The sequence below is a fragment of the Lasioglossum baleicum genome, chromosome 7, assembly GCF_051020765.1.
Source record: "Lasioglossum baleicum chromosome 7, iyLasBale1, whole genome shotgun sequence".
Taxonomy (NCBI): Eukaryota; Metazoa; Arthropoda; class Insecta; order Hymenoptera; family Halictidae; genus Lasioglossum; species Lasioglossum baleicum.
In genome coordinates this window covers 17,740,798-17,755,173 of record NC_134935.1, presented here as the reverse complement: position 1 = coordinate 17,755,173, position 14,376 = coordinate 17,740,798, and the positions used below count along the sequence as shown (strand labels likewise).

The 14,376-nt window shown below is 46.1% G+C and overlaps 1 protein-coding gene across 4 annotated transcripts in view; it reads left to right on the top strand.

Annotated features, from left to right (window-relative positions):
* LOC143211045 (uncharacterized) overlaps positions 1-13,453 on the top strand; it is a 92,202-nt gene extending 78,749 nt beyond the window's left edge. For 3 of the 4 annotated variants that reach the window (XM_076428451.1, XM_076428450.1, XM_076428449.1), the window contains 3 exons: positions 11,676-11,850; positions 12,315-12,566; positions 13,282-13,453. In XM_076428451.1, coding sequence (XP_076284566.1) covers positions 11,676-11,850; positions 12,315-12,566; positions 13,282-13,445 — 591 coding nt within the window. In that variant the 3' untranslated portion in view covers positions 13,446-13,453. The remainder of the gene's footprint in view (positions 1-11,675; positions 11,851-12,314; positions 12,567-13,281) is intronic. The other variant, XM_076428452.1, reaches the window with a different exon arrangement.
* Positions 13,454-14,376: the final 923 nt, after the last annotated feature.

Sequence of the window (14,376 nt, the reverse complement as noted above, 5' to 3'; positions counted from 1 at the left end):
GGTTTAAAGGGAATTATTAACACACATTTTTATCAGAATCTGTTCAGAAAATTCATCACGGGTCAGACACGATATTGTACGGCAGGGGTTTAATATCATAATTTAATTAATAAAGTTTTTATTAGAAATTCCAGTTTTTGGAAATTGACTCTTTCCGAATGATTGAAATTATGAAAATGTTTGACTAAACTTTTTTCTCCATTACGGCACACTCTATCAGAAAAATCGCACGAAATCCGTATCGATCCTCGAATTTAACCATCCCGATGAAACAATATTAATGCACAGCGTTAAAGGATCATTGTCACTGAATCGCTGTCAGTCGATAACGCATTAATATTCATAAAACCTCGCCACCAAACTAATCGCGCAAGCTTGAAATTTTATGAAAATCACAAAACACTGAACAGCAGTTCGGATTCAACGGGCACGGGCTCGCACAATAGAATTTCCTCGTAAAGAGAGGAGTGTAATCACGAGCTGGCCCAAGACTAGTTAACCCGTTTCGGTCGAGTAGAATTATTCGATTAATTAATTCGCATGCAATTACCAATAATCCCCAGTTTTCCTCTAATACGAGCGAGAGAAGGCGAGCGTTATCGGGGCGGAATCGCGAACCCGAGAGAAACGCGGGCAGAGAGAGAGAGGAGAGGAGAGGTAGAGAAGAGGTTTTCCCGTGGAAAACAAAATAAAAATCAAATTACGTATCCCGGTAAAAATACGCATCGTCGGCTGATCAAAAGAAATTTTCCACGGGTCGGTAAACCTAAATGGTGAATCGGCCCGAAAAAACACAGGGGCACGGGCTCGCTGGGACGCATAATTTCGTTCGGCCGGTTTTTTTCGGCGCAGCAGCCACCATTTTTACGTATAATGGCGCACAATTACGCGGCAATCCCATGCGTTTCCGGATAATCGGATTCGACGAGTTTTTGTCGGACTAATTGATCGAAAAAAGGTTCCATCGTTGCGCGCGACTACTTTGCGCCGAGAACCGGGTCATTCGATGCCCACCCGCCCCTCCGTGTCGCCCTCTCTTCGTCACCCCACCCCAGAAACGATCATAATTGCCGACAGATCGAATTAAAGTCGAATTATAGGATTTCCACGCGTGATTCAGCGGGCAACAATTCCCAAGGGGCCTTGGCGGGGAACGTTAATAATCCGCTCGTAAGAAGCGACCGATCGTTCGCGCATAAAGCCTATGGTGCATCCTCGAATCCCATAACCGGTGGACCCTGCGACCCTTCTAATAGGGTTGCGGCCGGTGGCGCGGCGTCAACCTCATGAATTTTCTATCGCTCGTCGTCAAATGATTAAATGATCCTCAACGGCCGAGGGTGGCCCTCTGACTTCTCGCTGTCTAGACGTACACTGACAAGTGGCGCGCACGTCCCCATAACATCCCCGCGAAAAACCTGATAGGGGAGGCCAGGATCAGTATCTTCGATCACATTCGCTCGATAATGTGCCACCGCGCTGCGGCGTCACGAGTGTTTTCCTAGTTAACCCGTTTACCCTGCTACGTACTTATAGAATGTATAGTTCATTAAGAAAAATTTGCTGACACGCTCGCTCAACTTTTGAATATGCATGAGAATCCCATATATGGAGCAGTAGTAGCAAACCTTACAAAGAATCAATTTTTGTTGCATTTTTATTAGTATTATCGTCTCCATAGCTCCAATTTTTAACAAATGTTATATCCCGTGTTTTGACAAAAAACAATACTATTCCAATGTACAGGTCACAATAGTTGCAACGAACAAGGGGTGCTTTTTTATTGTACAGTTGTAATCTCTAATAAGAGGTTATTCTGCAGTCTGTATTACACGAACAAGGGGTTAATGTGTCCCCTAAATTGACGCAACGAAGAAAAGTTAATGCACAATCAGGGCCGGCCTTCTCTATAAAGGGGCCTGGATGCAAGAAACCTTTTGGGCCCTAAATTTTTCGTAAAGTAAAAGAAATCACAAACACGACCATATATTACTAATGCATGTTTATTTAATGCGTGATTTTGTTTCTGCTAATACATTAATTACTTCAGAAAGATTACATTATTTTAGTTCTTGATCATGTTGGGGCCTTCTCAGTCGCGGGGCCCCGGTGCATAGCATCCGCTGCACCCCCCAGATGGCCGGCCCTGTGCACAATAGAAAGATGAATGGAAAAATTTGGGTTTTGCTAAAAATACAGAAAGAAATGTCAAAATAGATTGTTCCTCGTGTTCGTCTCAAGTTGCACCGTGTAGGTATGTAAAAACAATGGCGCAAAATTGATACAGAGGACAGAAACGAATTAAGTGATCATACCCATTAGAGTTTAATCGAAACATCAACCAAGTAAAATCTTGAAACTGTGCCAACCGCTGACTTCGCACGAACATCACCGGACTGCGTATCGTAACGCAATCCTTCCAGGGACAACTGCCACCGAAAAATGCAAACGTTCAATTCCCAATGTTCGTCGACATTTACCTTTCTGGAGTTAGGTACGCTGTTACAGGAAAGTAATCCTATAATTGTGTGCACTAATCACTTTGGGTGATCATTTTGGGTAAAACGCACATGAAAACAATTTGTGTGCGGTATCATCGTGGATGAATCATTCAGGATGAATATCCAAAATGAAAAGTCAAAAAAGGGGCGAATTTACACTGTCTCTTTTGAGAAACATTTCCTAATTTTGAACGCCCGTCTCTCGGTACCTATTGGGTCAAAAAATACGTTGAACCAGTGAAATTTGAAGGAAATTTAATGCTCTTTTCAAAAATTAAAAAGAAAAAGGTCGTAGGACCCATAGTTTTTGAGTTATTGACGAAATACCAAAAATAGGTAACAGATATCGTGGTTTTTTCCCCCTCCCCAAGTTAGAACAGGGTCCTCGAGGTCAAAATCTCAGACTCGACTCCCCAGAGTACCCCCAAATGACGTGCCAAAATTTCATTGAGTTCGGAATACATTCCAGATAGACGCCCTTTTTTTGACCTGGCGACTGGACTAATAGTGGACTGGTAGAATTAAGAACCACACGGATTAAAGTACAGTCACATTGATTACATTGTATATCTCGAATACATGTTCGAAATTGGTAGTATGTATTATCTTAATTTTGACGCGGCAAGCAGTGTGTCCAGTCGCTTTCGCTCGGCAGTGTACATCCGCAGTGAAGAAATGTAAATTCGCCTTTCCACCGGGGGCCCCGGGCAGCTTCGACGCGTTTCTTTGGTCGATGATTTTCGGGAGCGAAAGGAGGCCGGGCGAAGCTCGTAAAACCGGCGGCAAACAAAGCGATGAATTCCGGCTGGCCGCGTTCCACCCCAAAAATTGACCAATAACGCGCATCTCGAGTGTCCCCGGCAGTTTCCTCCCGTGCCGCTTCGCACCCCCTGGCCCAACGGGTGGCGAATAAATAAGGTGGTCCGCGACGGGTATCGGGCTCCGCGGAATATCCAGCAATTTGGGCGTTGCTGGATTGTCAACGGGACCGCTTATAAATTCTAATAAACCCCATTGCGCCACGGTGAAATCTGGCGGGTACGGGCGGACGGACGCACGGTCATGGCAGGGGGGGGGGTGGCGGCGGTGTAGCGAAACGCGAACAAGAGGATACAGGCTACGATGCGGATATAAATCTCGACTAACCGAATTAAGTTAGAAGCATGGGCCGAAGTTTCGCCACGCCCTCGCCGCCGATGAAACGCTATCGAAGCCCGGCGTCTGCGTGGTGAAAACCGTGGTGAGACAGGAGGAACTGGGAACACGTCTGCGTCGAGAGCGGGATGGAAGATTAATTAATGTGTCCTTCGCCGTCCCGTTTAAGGAAAATGGGAAACGAATTGTGCGGGGCTACGATTTCCCGCGGTGCACCACCTTCCCAGATTTTCTGACGTGTTTCTAGATTTCTTTGGGCGAACGATCTTCGTCGGAAAGTCACTGCCTTCACGATCATTAGACTGCGGATTTTATGCATTTATGACAAAAATGAGTGGGTGCAATTTAAAATAAAAAGGCTACATTCCAAAACAGTTTGGTAGAAAAATAAATCTCCGAATGAAGAATATTGATGATACAATGATGAATAATATTTATCTCAGATGGTGGTTAATACCTTAGCTAAGATTTCCCTAGTGAGGGGGGACGTAAAATCCCCCCTACTCCTTAACAAAAAAAGGACCATTCACAGAATTATTTATTAAATTTTCTTAGCTCTTCTCATAATGTAATTTCCACTTTTATAGCTATTTACAATAATCTAATTTACAATAATACAATTTAATTGCCAGAAACTGTGCAATGAAATAACGATTTTGATACTTTGGGTTGTAATGGTACAACGATAACAATAATGGTACAAATGATAATTTGTAATTATCGTCGGAAGGTTAAATATATTTCTTCTACGTATAACGAACAATTAATAAAAATGTGCGTTGAATAATTAATATCGATATATCGTCTGTCATCCATAATGTTTAATTCCGCGTTCGTATTCCTCTCTTTAAATTCTTAAGAGATATCGCGGGTAGGTTTTAAAACGATTACGGCGTTACTGTGAAGCTTCCTGGTCTAAACCGCGTCTAATACTATTTGAATATCGCCGTGTAGCTCGTAGAGAAGCTTCATTGAATTCCCCATTAACCCGTATACCACACAATCGAGCACCCCAATCACATGATTCTCTGTTAATCAATTGATCAGTAGGCGGTATTGTAGGGGATGTCAAGCCGTTTTGGAAAATTGATCAGCGACGACGTTTATCTGCGAACAGTACCTATTACCGGACTTGGGATTTTTACTTTGCAATTTGGAAACGCGAATTAGGCAAGCCTTGACGTGACATCCAACGAAGACTCCAATTATTCTCAATCTATTAAAGTTATTAAGAGACGAAAGAAATTGTTTTATCTCACCAAAAACAAAAAAGACGCGAAAGTAAAGTCAAGGTATTGTTGACTACCCCCTAAAAAGATATGTATCACTTGACTCAGCATAATTATTGAATAAACGTTTTACCAATAATTTCAATTCTTGCACGGTAGTGTGCCCGCGTTCTCACTTTCCGAAACGGTGGACTCGAACGAAGCGCAAAAGTACATCGCGAGCACATTTGCCGGGACAGAGTCGATATTAATTCACTCACGAAGTTCCTTTCGTCGGGGGACCAAGTCATGATTAACGTTCAGGACCCTCGTGGTCGTCGTTCGTCCAGCAAGTGTCCCACCTAATGATGTTCCGGCGCGTGCCACTTCGCAGCATGGGGTCCCATCCCCGTGGCCGAATCTCCCGGACCGAACCGAACTATTTGCCCGACGATGACCAACCCAGCCTAGCCGAGCATGCTTGTCCTCGCATTACGCGGCAAACAAGTGATGCGTTTCCCGGGGGTTAACGCGAGACCTCGCAGGTCCGGCGCACCGCACGCGCGTTACTTATTGAAGAGATTAATTGGCTTACTGGCTCTCCCCGAGCCGGCTTGTGGGAAACTGTAACCATTATTCGGCCCGATGATCAGCGGACGTCATATTAAATGATCTGTGCGAATATACGACACTGCAGGACCTGCTGGGGGCTTGTCCTAACGCGACGCGAGATATTGAAATACGGCGAAATTTCCTCGTGCAAATCGATTTATCCCTGGCACCGATTCATTCGTTATTCATGAGTAAAATTGCGCGTTCCTTGCTTCGTGAGAACAAAAGATTAACCTACGACGATCCAGGACTCTTGTCAGCTGCAAGACTAATTGTAGATTTGTCTGAAGGCTTCTCTGTATACAGTGAACATATTTTATGACTTGTTATATTTGCTCGAACTAGAATAGGTTTTAGTCAGATTACTTAGACTGTGGGACAAATTGTACGATTATTAAAAGACAATATTGTTCTACTATTCTCTCGACTTATTCAGAATATTTCAAGGGAGAACACATTTAGCTTCCGTTCCTTACAGTCGAGTTCGACAATCTTTGTTTCGTAAAATTCAAATACAATCTTTCTTATCCCCTTCTTTTATAATACAACAATTTGTCGCGGTGTAGTAGGGTTCAGGATCGGAATATTGAGTGTAGATGGGACACGTAACATATTCCGCGGGAAGGCGTGCGAGACGGAAAATAGCGGGAGCGGAGAAAACGTTTAATAAGCACGTAACAGGCATCTAATACGTCCCGGTATCGGGCTGAGCTTTGACGAGCGCGGAGGGTTCGTGCGGATCGGGCGAGCGGTTAGGGGATAGGCGCGGCAGGGGCGGCGGAACTCGATATCTCATTATCGGTCGATCGTAAATTGAAGTTACCGGTGTGGAGTAACGAGATCTCCAATTATCCTCGGGACAGTATCACCTTCCGCGGCCGTGTATAGGTGTTAGCGATCCACGAGCTCGAAGGAGGAGAAAAGTATTCGGCGATGGATCTCTCTCTTGCGCGAGATTCTTAGCTCCTCCGCTCCGCCGCCGCGCCGTCCGTCCGGCGGGAATGCTCGGATTGCGAAAGACAATGTCGGTCGAGCTGCTAAGAGAAAAATAACGGTCTCTCGTTGTCTCGCGTTCTAGCTGGCAATTTCGTTCTCTCCTTTCCTCGCCGCGCCCGGCTGTCTCTCGCCCGTGGTCTTGTATCGCGTCGTCGCCGTCGTCGCGGGGTGGTTCCGCGCTGCCTCTCTTCACGGCGGAAAATCAAAAAGCTTTCGGTTAGGTAGACCTTCGAGGACCCTCGTCCTGCTAGTACCTGACGGCAACTCTTCAGCCTCGGTTTCAATACATCGTGCTGGCATCGAGCTCGAGTGTTGCAGCAAGAAGCAGGCAGGTGGGTGCTGTCGCCTCGTCCTCTTTATCCGAGCGTCTCTGTCTTCCTTTCTCACCCTGGATTCCCCTACCCCGTTCATATCAGCTTCTCCTTCTCCCGCTCTTAACCTGGCCCCTATCTCCCTCTGCCTCGTTCAACCACTGTCACCGTTGCGTCGTCTCTTCCGTCTGATCGCTGGCTATCCCTGACTTCGCGACCGTGTCTCCCTGTGTATCGGAGTATTGGTAATCCATAGGAAGCTACCCGCGGGCCCCTCATCTCCACCCCCCAGGCCGACATCACCCTCTTTGCTTCGCCTCGTATCCCTCTACACACCAACACCAGCCCGTCCAACTTGGACGCCGCTAGTATATTCGCTTCAGAGTCTCTTTCTCTCGTCCCTTGTGTCCTCTTCTCGCCGTGGTATAGCCTAACGCGTTTCTCTCCTTCTATCTCTCCATGCCTCCCTCTCTTTTTCCCTCTCCGTTCCCCTAACGACTTTTCCGCCTCTCCCCGTCTCGCACTTTATATATCGGCTGTCCCTCTCTCTTTATTCCCATTCCCATTCTCATCCTCTTGTTTTGGTCCAATAGTCAGTCGCCGGTCTGATCGATGATACGCCAACAGCCAGTACTGCGCATGGCCGACTAAATACAAACTCACTCCTTATTATACCGGGTGTGCCAATAAAGGGGGTGGCGGGCCGGAGAATGGGTAGGACGAGGGGAGGGGTCGGAGGAGGAGGAGGAGGAGGAGGAGGAGGACGCCGAAGAAGGAGAAGGAGGTGGAGGTTGGAGGTGGTGGAAAAGGAGGGCGAGAAAGCCCACCGTCGGAGTTCTCGCTCCTTCGAGCCGACGAACGCCACTATAAAGGATCCTCTTCCTCCTCGTTGCTGCTACCGCTGCTTCCTCCGCTGCAATCCAACCCCCTTCGACCACCCCTAAACCCCACACCCCTAACTCGAGCGACGCCTATATATCACTTCTGTCAGGCGTGCTTCGGTGTCTCCGTCTCTTGGTAAGCTATTCCAGGATGCCGAAGGATAATCCCGGTACGCGATTTCCGATCCCGAGCAGCTATAAAGGACTCATTGGCGATGGACCCGGAGCTTTCACCAACTCCAAGCTTCGCCTCTCTGTAGGATTCCTCGGCTCGTTTTGCCGGGCTCCGCTCCCGAAAGGGTGCGATACTACTTCCGGACACTGTTTCATCAGACAACGTCACGATCCTCGCGCGTAATCCTTCTCCTTCTTTGTCCTTCGCTGAAAACGCCCGATCCCGTGCTCCATTCTCCGAGCTACGTTTTTATCTGGGAAAGTGCCTTCGCTCTCAAACAAGCTCGATTGACAGCTCATTCTGCGAACCATGAAATGTGCATCTGCCAGCGGAATCTTTGGACACAGATATTGGATGATTGGAAAGTTCGATTTTCAGAGGCTTCGAGATGTTCTTTCAAGAGAAACCGTGCGATTTTTAGAAAATTGGAATCCATCTGCATGCGAAACGTTGGAAGACAATTGTAGAAAATGGTGGTTAATCATTAGACTGCGGATCTTTATGTGAATTCCAGTTATCGTGGGATAAAGACCAAGTCCAATTAGATCACTCCTTATGGTGAGAGTGGAGTAGAGATGTCATCATAACTACTATGAATCTATAAAACACATATTTTAAATTTTCGTTCGGCAAATAAGTTCGTTCGGTTTTTTAGAATGGAATAAATCACAAAAACCGAACGAACTTATTTGCCAAGCCAATAGTTGTAAGAAACAACTCACTATTTTTCTTGTAATTCAGAATATGTTCATCGCATATCATCTATTATAGTAAACTAATCCATCTAGTGTGGATTTTATACAAAACCCGTTCGTATAAAATTGTTATTCTGATTTAAAGTGTGTGCGCCATCAATTACGAGACTGACTTATATCGAGGCGAGCGTTAACGATAAGAAATCCCATCGATCTACGCGATCCCGAAAAAATGGAAAGTAACTGTAGTTAGCTGGTAGGTAAACGTTACTTCGAGCATAATGATTCGACGAGCAAATGAAGACGGGCGCGTCTAGAGGAGAACGCGTGAAGGAAATGGGGTGACGGAAGCACACACAAGCAGTAAACCCGAATCACTTCGCGTGCTGGAAGTCCGTTTAAACTCGTCTTCTTCGTTTCACGTCCCTCGAACGGAACATGTTCCCGCGCGCGCGATGCTCTCGCGAGCTCGCTCGGAAATCGAGTAACAGCTTTATGATCGGTACAATGATTTACGCGTCAGTGAATAGAACGGCTGTCCTCGATCAATGAAATATTTCCTGCAGGATTCTCTCGTTCCGCGGGACCATTACCATTTCCGCGACAAGCGCGCGCTGCGGGCCGCAGCCTCTAGTCCCTTTTCATTCGTGCACGTTCGACGCGTCTGCTTTCCGTCCTCCCGGGGATGACGGACTATTACGTTCGATTACGCGATCCCGGGGCTTCTGGAACGGATTGACGGTGTCAAAGATTTCAACCGGAGAAAATTGAAGGATCGAGCTTCTTTCAACCCCGTTGAACCGACGGAGTTTACGTTCTCGCCCGGCGAAATGAAAATTCTTTTGTTTCCGCGCGTTTCAACGTTTTCCACGGGCTCTGTAGGGCGGGAGGGGTTCTCGGGGCTGGCAACGCGGCGGCGGGAAATAAAAAAAAAACATGGCCGGGTCCGTTCGATGGCTAGGAGGAAGATAATTTCGGGGTGGCAGCGCAAATTGACAGGGCAACGGGTTCCCATTCACTCGAATTACGTTCCAATTCTGCCGGTGACTTTAGCATTGTTGCTACAAATTGGTACACGCCCTGGCCTCCGGCCGCGCACCTCCGCCCCCCTCTAGCCTCTCCATAGTCCCGCCGTGGTGCACACGTCTCGCAAATGATGCGTGTGCAGGCCTTTTTAAATAACATCCTCGGACGATCACGTACACCGGCCGCCGGAAGGAGTCGGGGCTCGTGCGTGACGGATTGGCTGCTGTCGAACGAAACTGTTGCGAAACGTTTTCGATGCCCCTATTCGCCGGCCGATCCTTTTGCACGGAATTTTCGCCGCCCATAGGTTTCACTTGAAGTTATTGCGAGGCTCGATGCCGCACGCGTTTTCCAGAACGTTTTGCAGAGAAACGTGTCGACTTAATCTTGCGAAAGTCAGATGGAATCTTTGAATCTTGCAAAGTAGGATAGAGTAGGGCTGGAAGTCCTGAGCGTAAGAAGTCCCGGATATTTTTGTTTGTTTAAGGTCGAGTAAGTTTGCCGCATGCTGTAGGTAGTGTGGGGGATACTGAAAGAGACCATAGAGACGTTAATTAACGTTTACCAAGAATAGGTGCCCCCAAAATGTAGTATTTCCTTGAAAGCGGCGATTCCTGGGGAATTTGAAGTAACTTTTCTCTTTGCAAAGATGTTCTCCGCGGCTTTGTTAAGGAGTTATTAATGAAAAATACGTAGCAATTAGAAAGTGGCTACAGCGGACGGTGATTGGTCTGTGTTTTTCATTAACAACTCCTCGCCAAAGCTTTGGAGATCATTTTCGTGAAGGAAAAAGTGACTTTAAATGACCTCAGGAGCCACATTAAATATACATTCTACATTAACGAAACAAGTAAGGTGGACTGGGGTAAGTCCACCCCCTAGTTTTTGCAAAGTTGGACTTGAAACTGATGTATTTTCAGTCTGGTATGTAAAAACTTAACGCTCTTGGTATCAAACTCTTGCCACAGTTATTACTAGACTGCGGATCTTTATGCAAAATAAAAAATGTTTGCATTGATTGCAGGACACAGGAGCCAAATAAAAATTGAATTCTTCTTTTAATTATCCTATATAGCTGAAACTGATACATTGATGCCCTTAAATATTTTTAACATGTCCACGGCTTTAAATTGTGTGTACCCATTTTTGTCATAAATGCATAAAATCCGCAGTCTAGTTATTACTGATGAATTAGTATTTATGTAGGATTCTAATTTTGCTTGAAAATTATCATTTTATCTGAAAATTATCAGTTCAGTGCCGAACGACTAAACATTCGGATGACGAAGATCGACGTGACAATGACCAATTTCACGGGTTCGATTGGTTTACTTAGTGTTAGTTCACGACGCGGGAAACTTGGAAATCGAGCTCGTTAAAGTTGAAACTCGTTGCGAGGGGTCGAACGCGTCCCAAGGAAGCGGCACGCGTCGCCGCCCTAGGTGGTCCGATGATCAGAATCGTTAACAAGTAGCCTAACGGGACGGCGAACCACGAAAAACAGGATAACGAGCCCCAAGGTGATCGTTTAAGCGTAATAGTTAACTATGAGCAAGCATGGAACCGCGTGCACGTAACCGATCGCACGCCATTGCGTTCCAATTAGGAGACAATGATCATTAAACGGGCAAGTGAGTCGAGACCGTGCTAGAAGATCCCGCAGGAACGCTACTTTCGATACTACAATAATAAAACATGTTCTATACGTATAATTTTATAGACACATACAAAACGAGAAGATTAGAAACACCACATAGGAAAATGTAGAAATAAATAGGCTGGTGTTCACACGAGTCACATGAGTCAAACTGTACCCAATTTTTCGTCCACATTTCTTTTTAAAAGTCGGAGATGTTTATACATAATGTGATCGTTGTTACTGTCTATAAAACACTACTGCGAGTAAAGCAATAATTCACTTGGAAATTCCCAATACTAATACCTCCTAATACCTAATACTTCGTGTAACATAGTGAACATAGGGAACATAGCGAAGAATCGAATGAATCTTTAGACTATTCATTTTCACAGGACCTCGAAAATATATTTAGTTGACTGAAATCAATGTTGACTTTGTCGGCAAAATATTTTATACGCGTGCTTGTTCTGTCGCAGGTGTGGTTCCAAAACCGGAGAGCAAAATGGCGCAAAACCGAGAAGTGCTGGGGCAGGAGCACCATAATGGCGGAGTACGGGCTCTACGGAGCGATGGTGCGACACTCCTTGCCGCTTCCGGAAACCATCCTGAAAAGCGCCAAGGAGAACGAGTCGGTGGCGCCGTGGTTGTTGGGTAAGGACCATCAACAATTTCATTTCTCGACGTTCCAAACGATTTTTTGCATTAAGTTTTGCTAACTTCGCGCACCTGACCTTCAAATTGAAAACAGAAATTTTGTTTTGAACTCGAATTCTTGACTAGGTTCACCCGCTAGCTGTAAAATGGTGCAAATGTAAAAGAAGCAACGGGGAGCATTATTAAGAGCTAAATATGCTATAGTTCGTGAGTGAATTTTGTGTAGGTAAGGCCGCGAATGAGTTTGTAATTATGAAACGGAAATGCAAGTGAACGTAAAAATTGAGTCGCCGGTGGCATTATTTTGATTGAAAGCTAAATTGTCAATGGCGCGCGGAGCCAGCAAAGCTTAATGATCACGCGTAAAGAAAAGAAAAAGAGAAAAAAAAGAAAGAAAGAAAATAAGAGTGGAAGAGAAGAGGAGCAAATCTCGATTTTATTTTTCTGTTCGTCTGTATCAGCTCAATCATCTAAGACGAGCAGCTTTAGTCAAGATATCGAAAATAATCAAGAACTGATTGACTGTGGCCCCGCAGGGATGCACCGGAAGTCAATCGAAGCGGCGGAGCATCTCAAGTCTGGCGGCGAGGACAGTGGAAATGACCACAACGGAAGCGGAAGCAGCCCCCATCACAGCCATCACCAAGGCGGACCGACGAGCTCCGAGAGTGGACAAGAAAGCCAGGATGGCATGGGACCCTCATCCTCGTCAGGTAACATTTCTCTCACGCTAAATTAATTTCCCGAAAAGATTTCCAAAAACCAGCACAAGAATTTTCGTTGCATTTGACAGAACGAGTGAATATCAAAGAATCATCTTCAAGGATCTACGGATCCTTGTGCAAAATAAAAATTGTCCGGGTTATTTCAAAATATACAATAGAAGCCACATAGATATTATCATAGCAGCATTTTGAAACTTTGAGGAATTTGCTTCTGCTTCGAAGTTCCGTAAAATAATAATTATAGCATCATTTAGATAGACTCGGCTCTGTTTGTCTGATAGAATTTGCAAAAAGAATGTAAGGGACATTAAATTCGTGCACACAAATTAAGGAACGCCTCTTCTCAGTTCGCGATACATAGTTGAGCCATTGCATGAGTTAACAGTAAACCTACCACGGGGAATCAAATGACCCATTTCTAATTTTTTTGAAAGGTATTTTCATGGGAATTTATACATATAGTAACAATCGCACAAAATAGAAATAAATTTAATCTTGTAATTTTTATAATACTTTACACATCAGTCGCTTTTGATGGTCGGTAGGTTTAGTGTTAATAAATGAATGATATGAAATGAAACGGGAAAGAGCTAGGGGAACCCTATGCTACGGAAATTCTGACACAATGGTGGCCAGCTATGTAGACAAAATCGGAGGAATTCGGGTCCAGTGTACTAACCGGGTGAAATCTCGAATTTCGCAGGGATGGTCCAGGACACGGAGCAGCTGAGGAACGAGAGCATCGCCTGTCTGAGGGCGAAAGCGCAACAGCATCAGTTGCAGTTGAGCCTGCAGCCAACGGCGGCGCCGACCAGCACCGCGTATGCACCGGGCCCCCAGACGAGCACGCTGCACGCCTCGGTTTAATCACCGTTTCGCCTCGTTTCCTGTGAACCAGCCAACCTGGGAAATGTTCGCAATACCTGAGTTAGTCTATTTCCGGCTGATGGACCGCGGTGGAGCCAGGCGACTGCTTCGAACGAGTCATCAGCGTCTCTCCGATCAACCTGTCGAGCAAACGAACGAAAGAAAACGGTTGCGTGTCTCTGTAACGAAGTTCGGGAACCCGTTGGGAGATCTATTGCACGGACACCGGTTGTCAGACGATCATCGGATCAAGAAGAATCGTCGCAGCTTCACCCGTGAACGGTATCGCGTAGCAGAATTCGAATAGTCGAGAGACTGAATCGGGGTGAACAGTCTGGAGCTGCCTACCGGGAGATGTGGAAAACGGCACACATACACAACGAACACGTCGCCATGATCTGATTGGCTGACGTCATCGAAGCGATCGCGAGTGTCGCGCTGCTGGGCCTACGCTGTTCTCGCGTTTCGCGTTTGTCCTCTCCTACGGAATTGAATCGGAAACGGAAACGGAAACGGAAACGAAAATGGAACGAGCAACGAGAATCACACTTCGAGTCGGTCCTCATCAACGAAAACGGTGGCCTATGGACGGCCGGTACCACGGCGAAGTCGTCGATCCCTCGAACCCGCTCGCGAATCACCAGAACTGCGTCCTCGCGGTCTACCCAGGCGGAGACTCGGTCTCCAAGAGGATTGCGGAAAGCGAATAACTAATTAGAAGCTGTAGCCGCCGCTTTTCAATAGTCCGCGCGCCTGTGTAGCTCGTACTACACATGTATATCCGGTTATACAGGCGACGATTGTAAAAACATGTAATCGTGTAATAGCGAGCGCGTGTTCTAACCCGGTGAACGACGAGCGCCCGTTCGCGTGACCGTCTAACGAAGATTTGCGCCTTTAGACCACCGATAACGACTTGCAACGAACGACT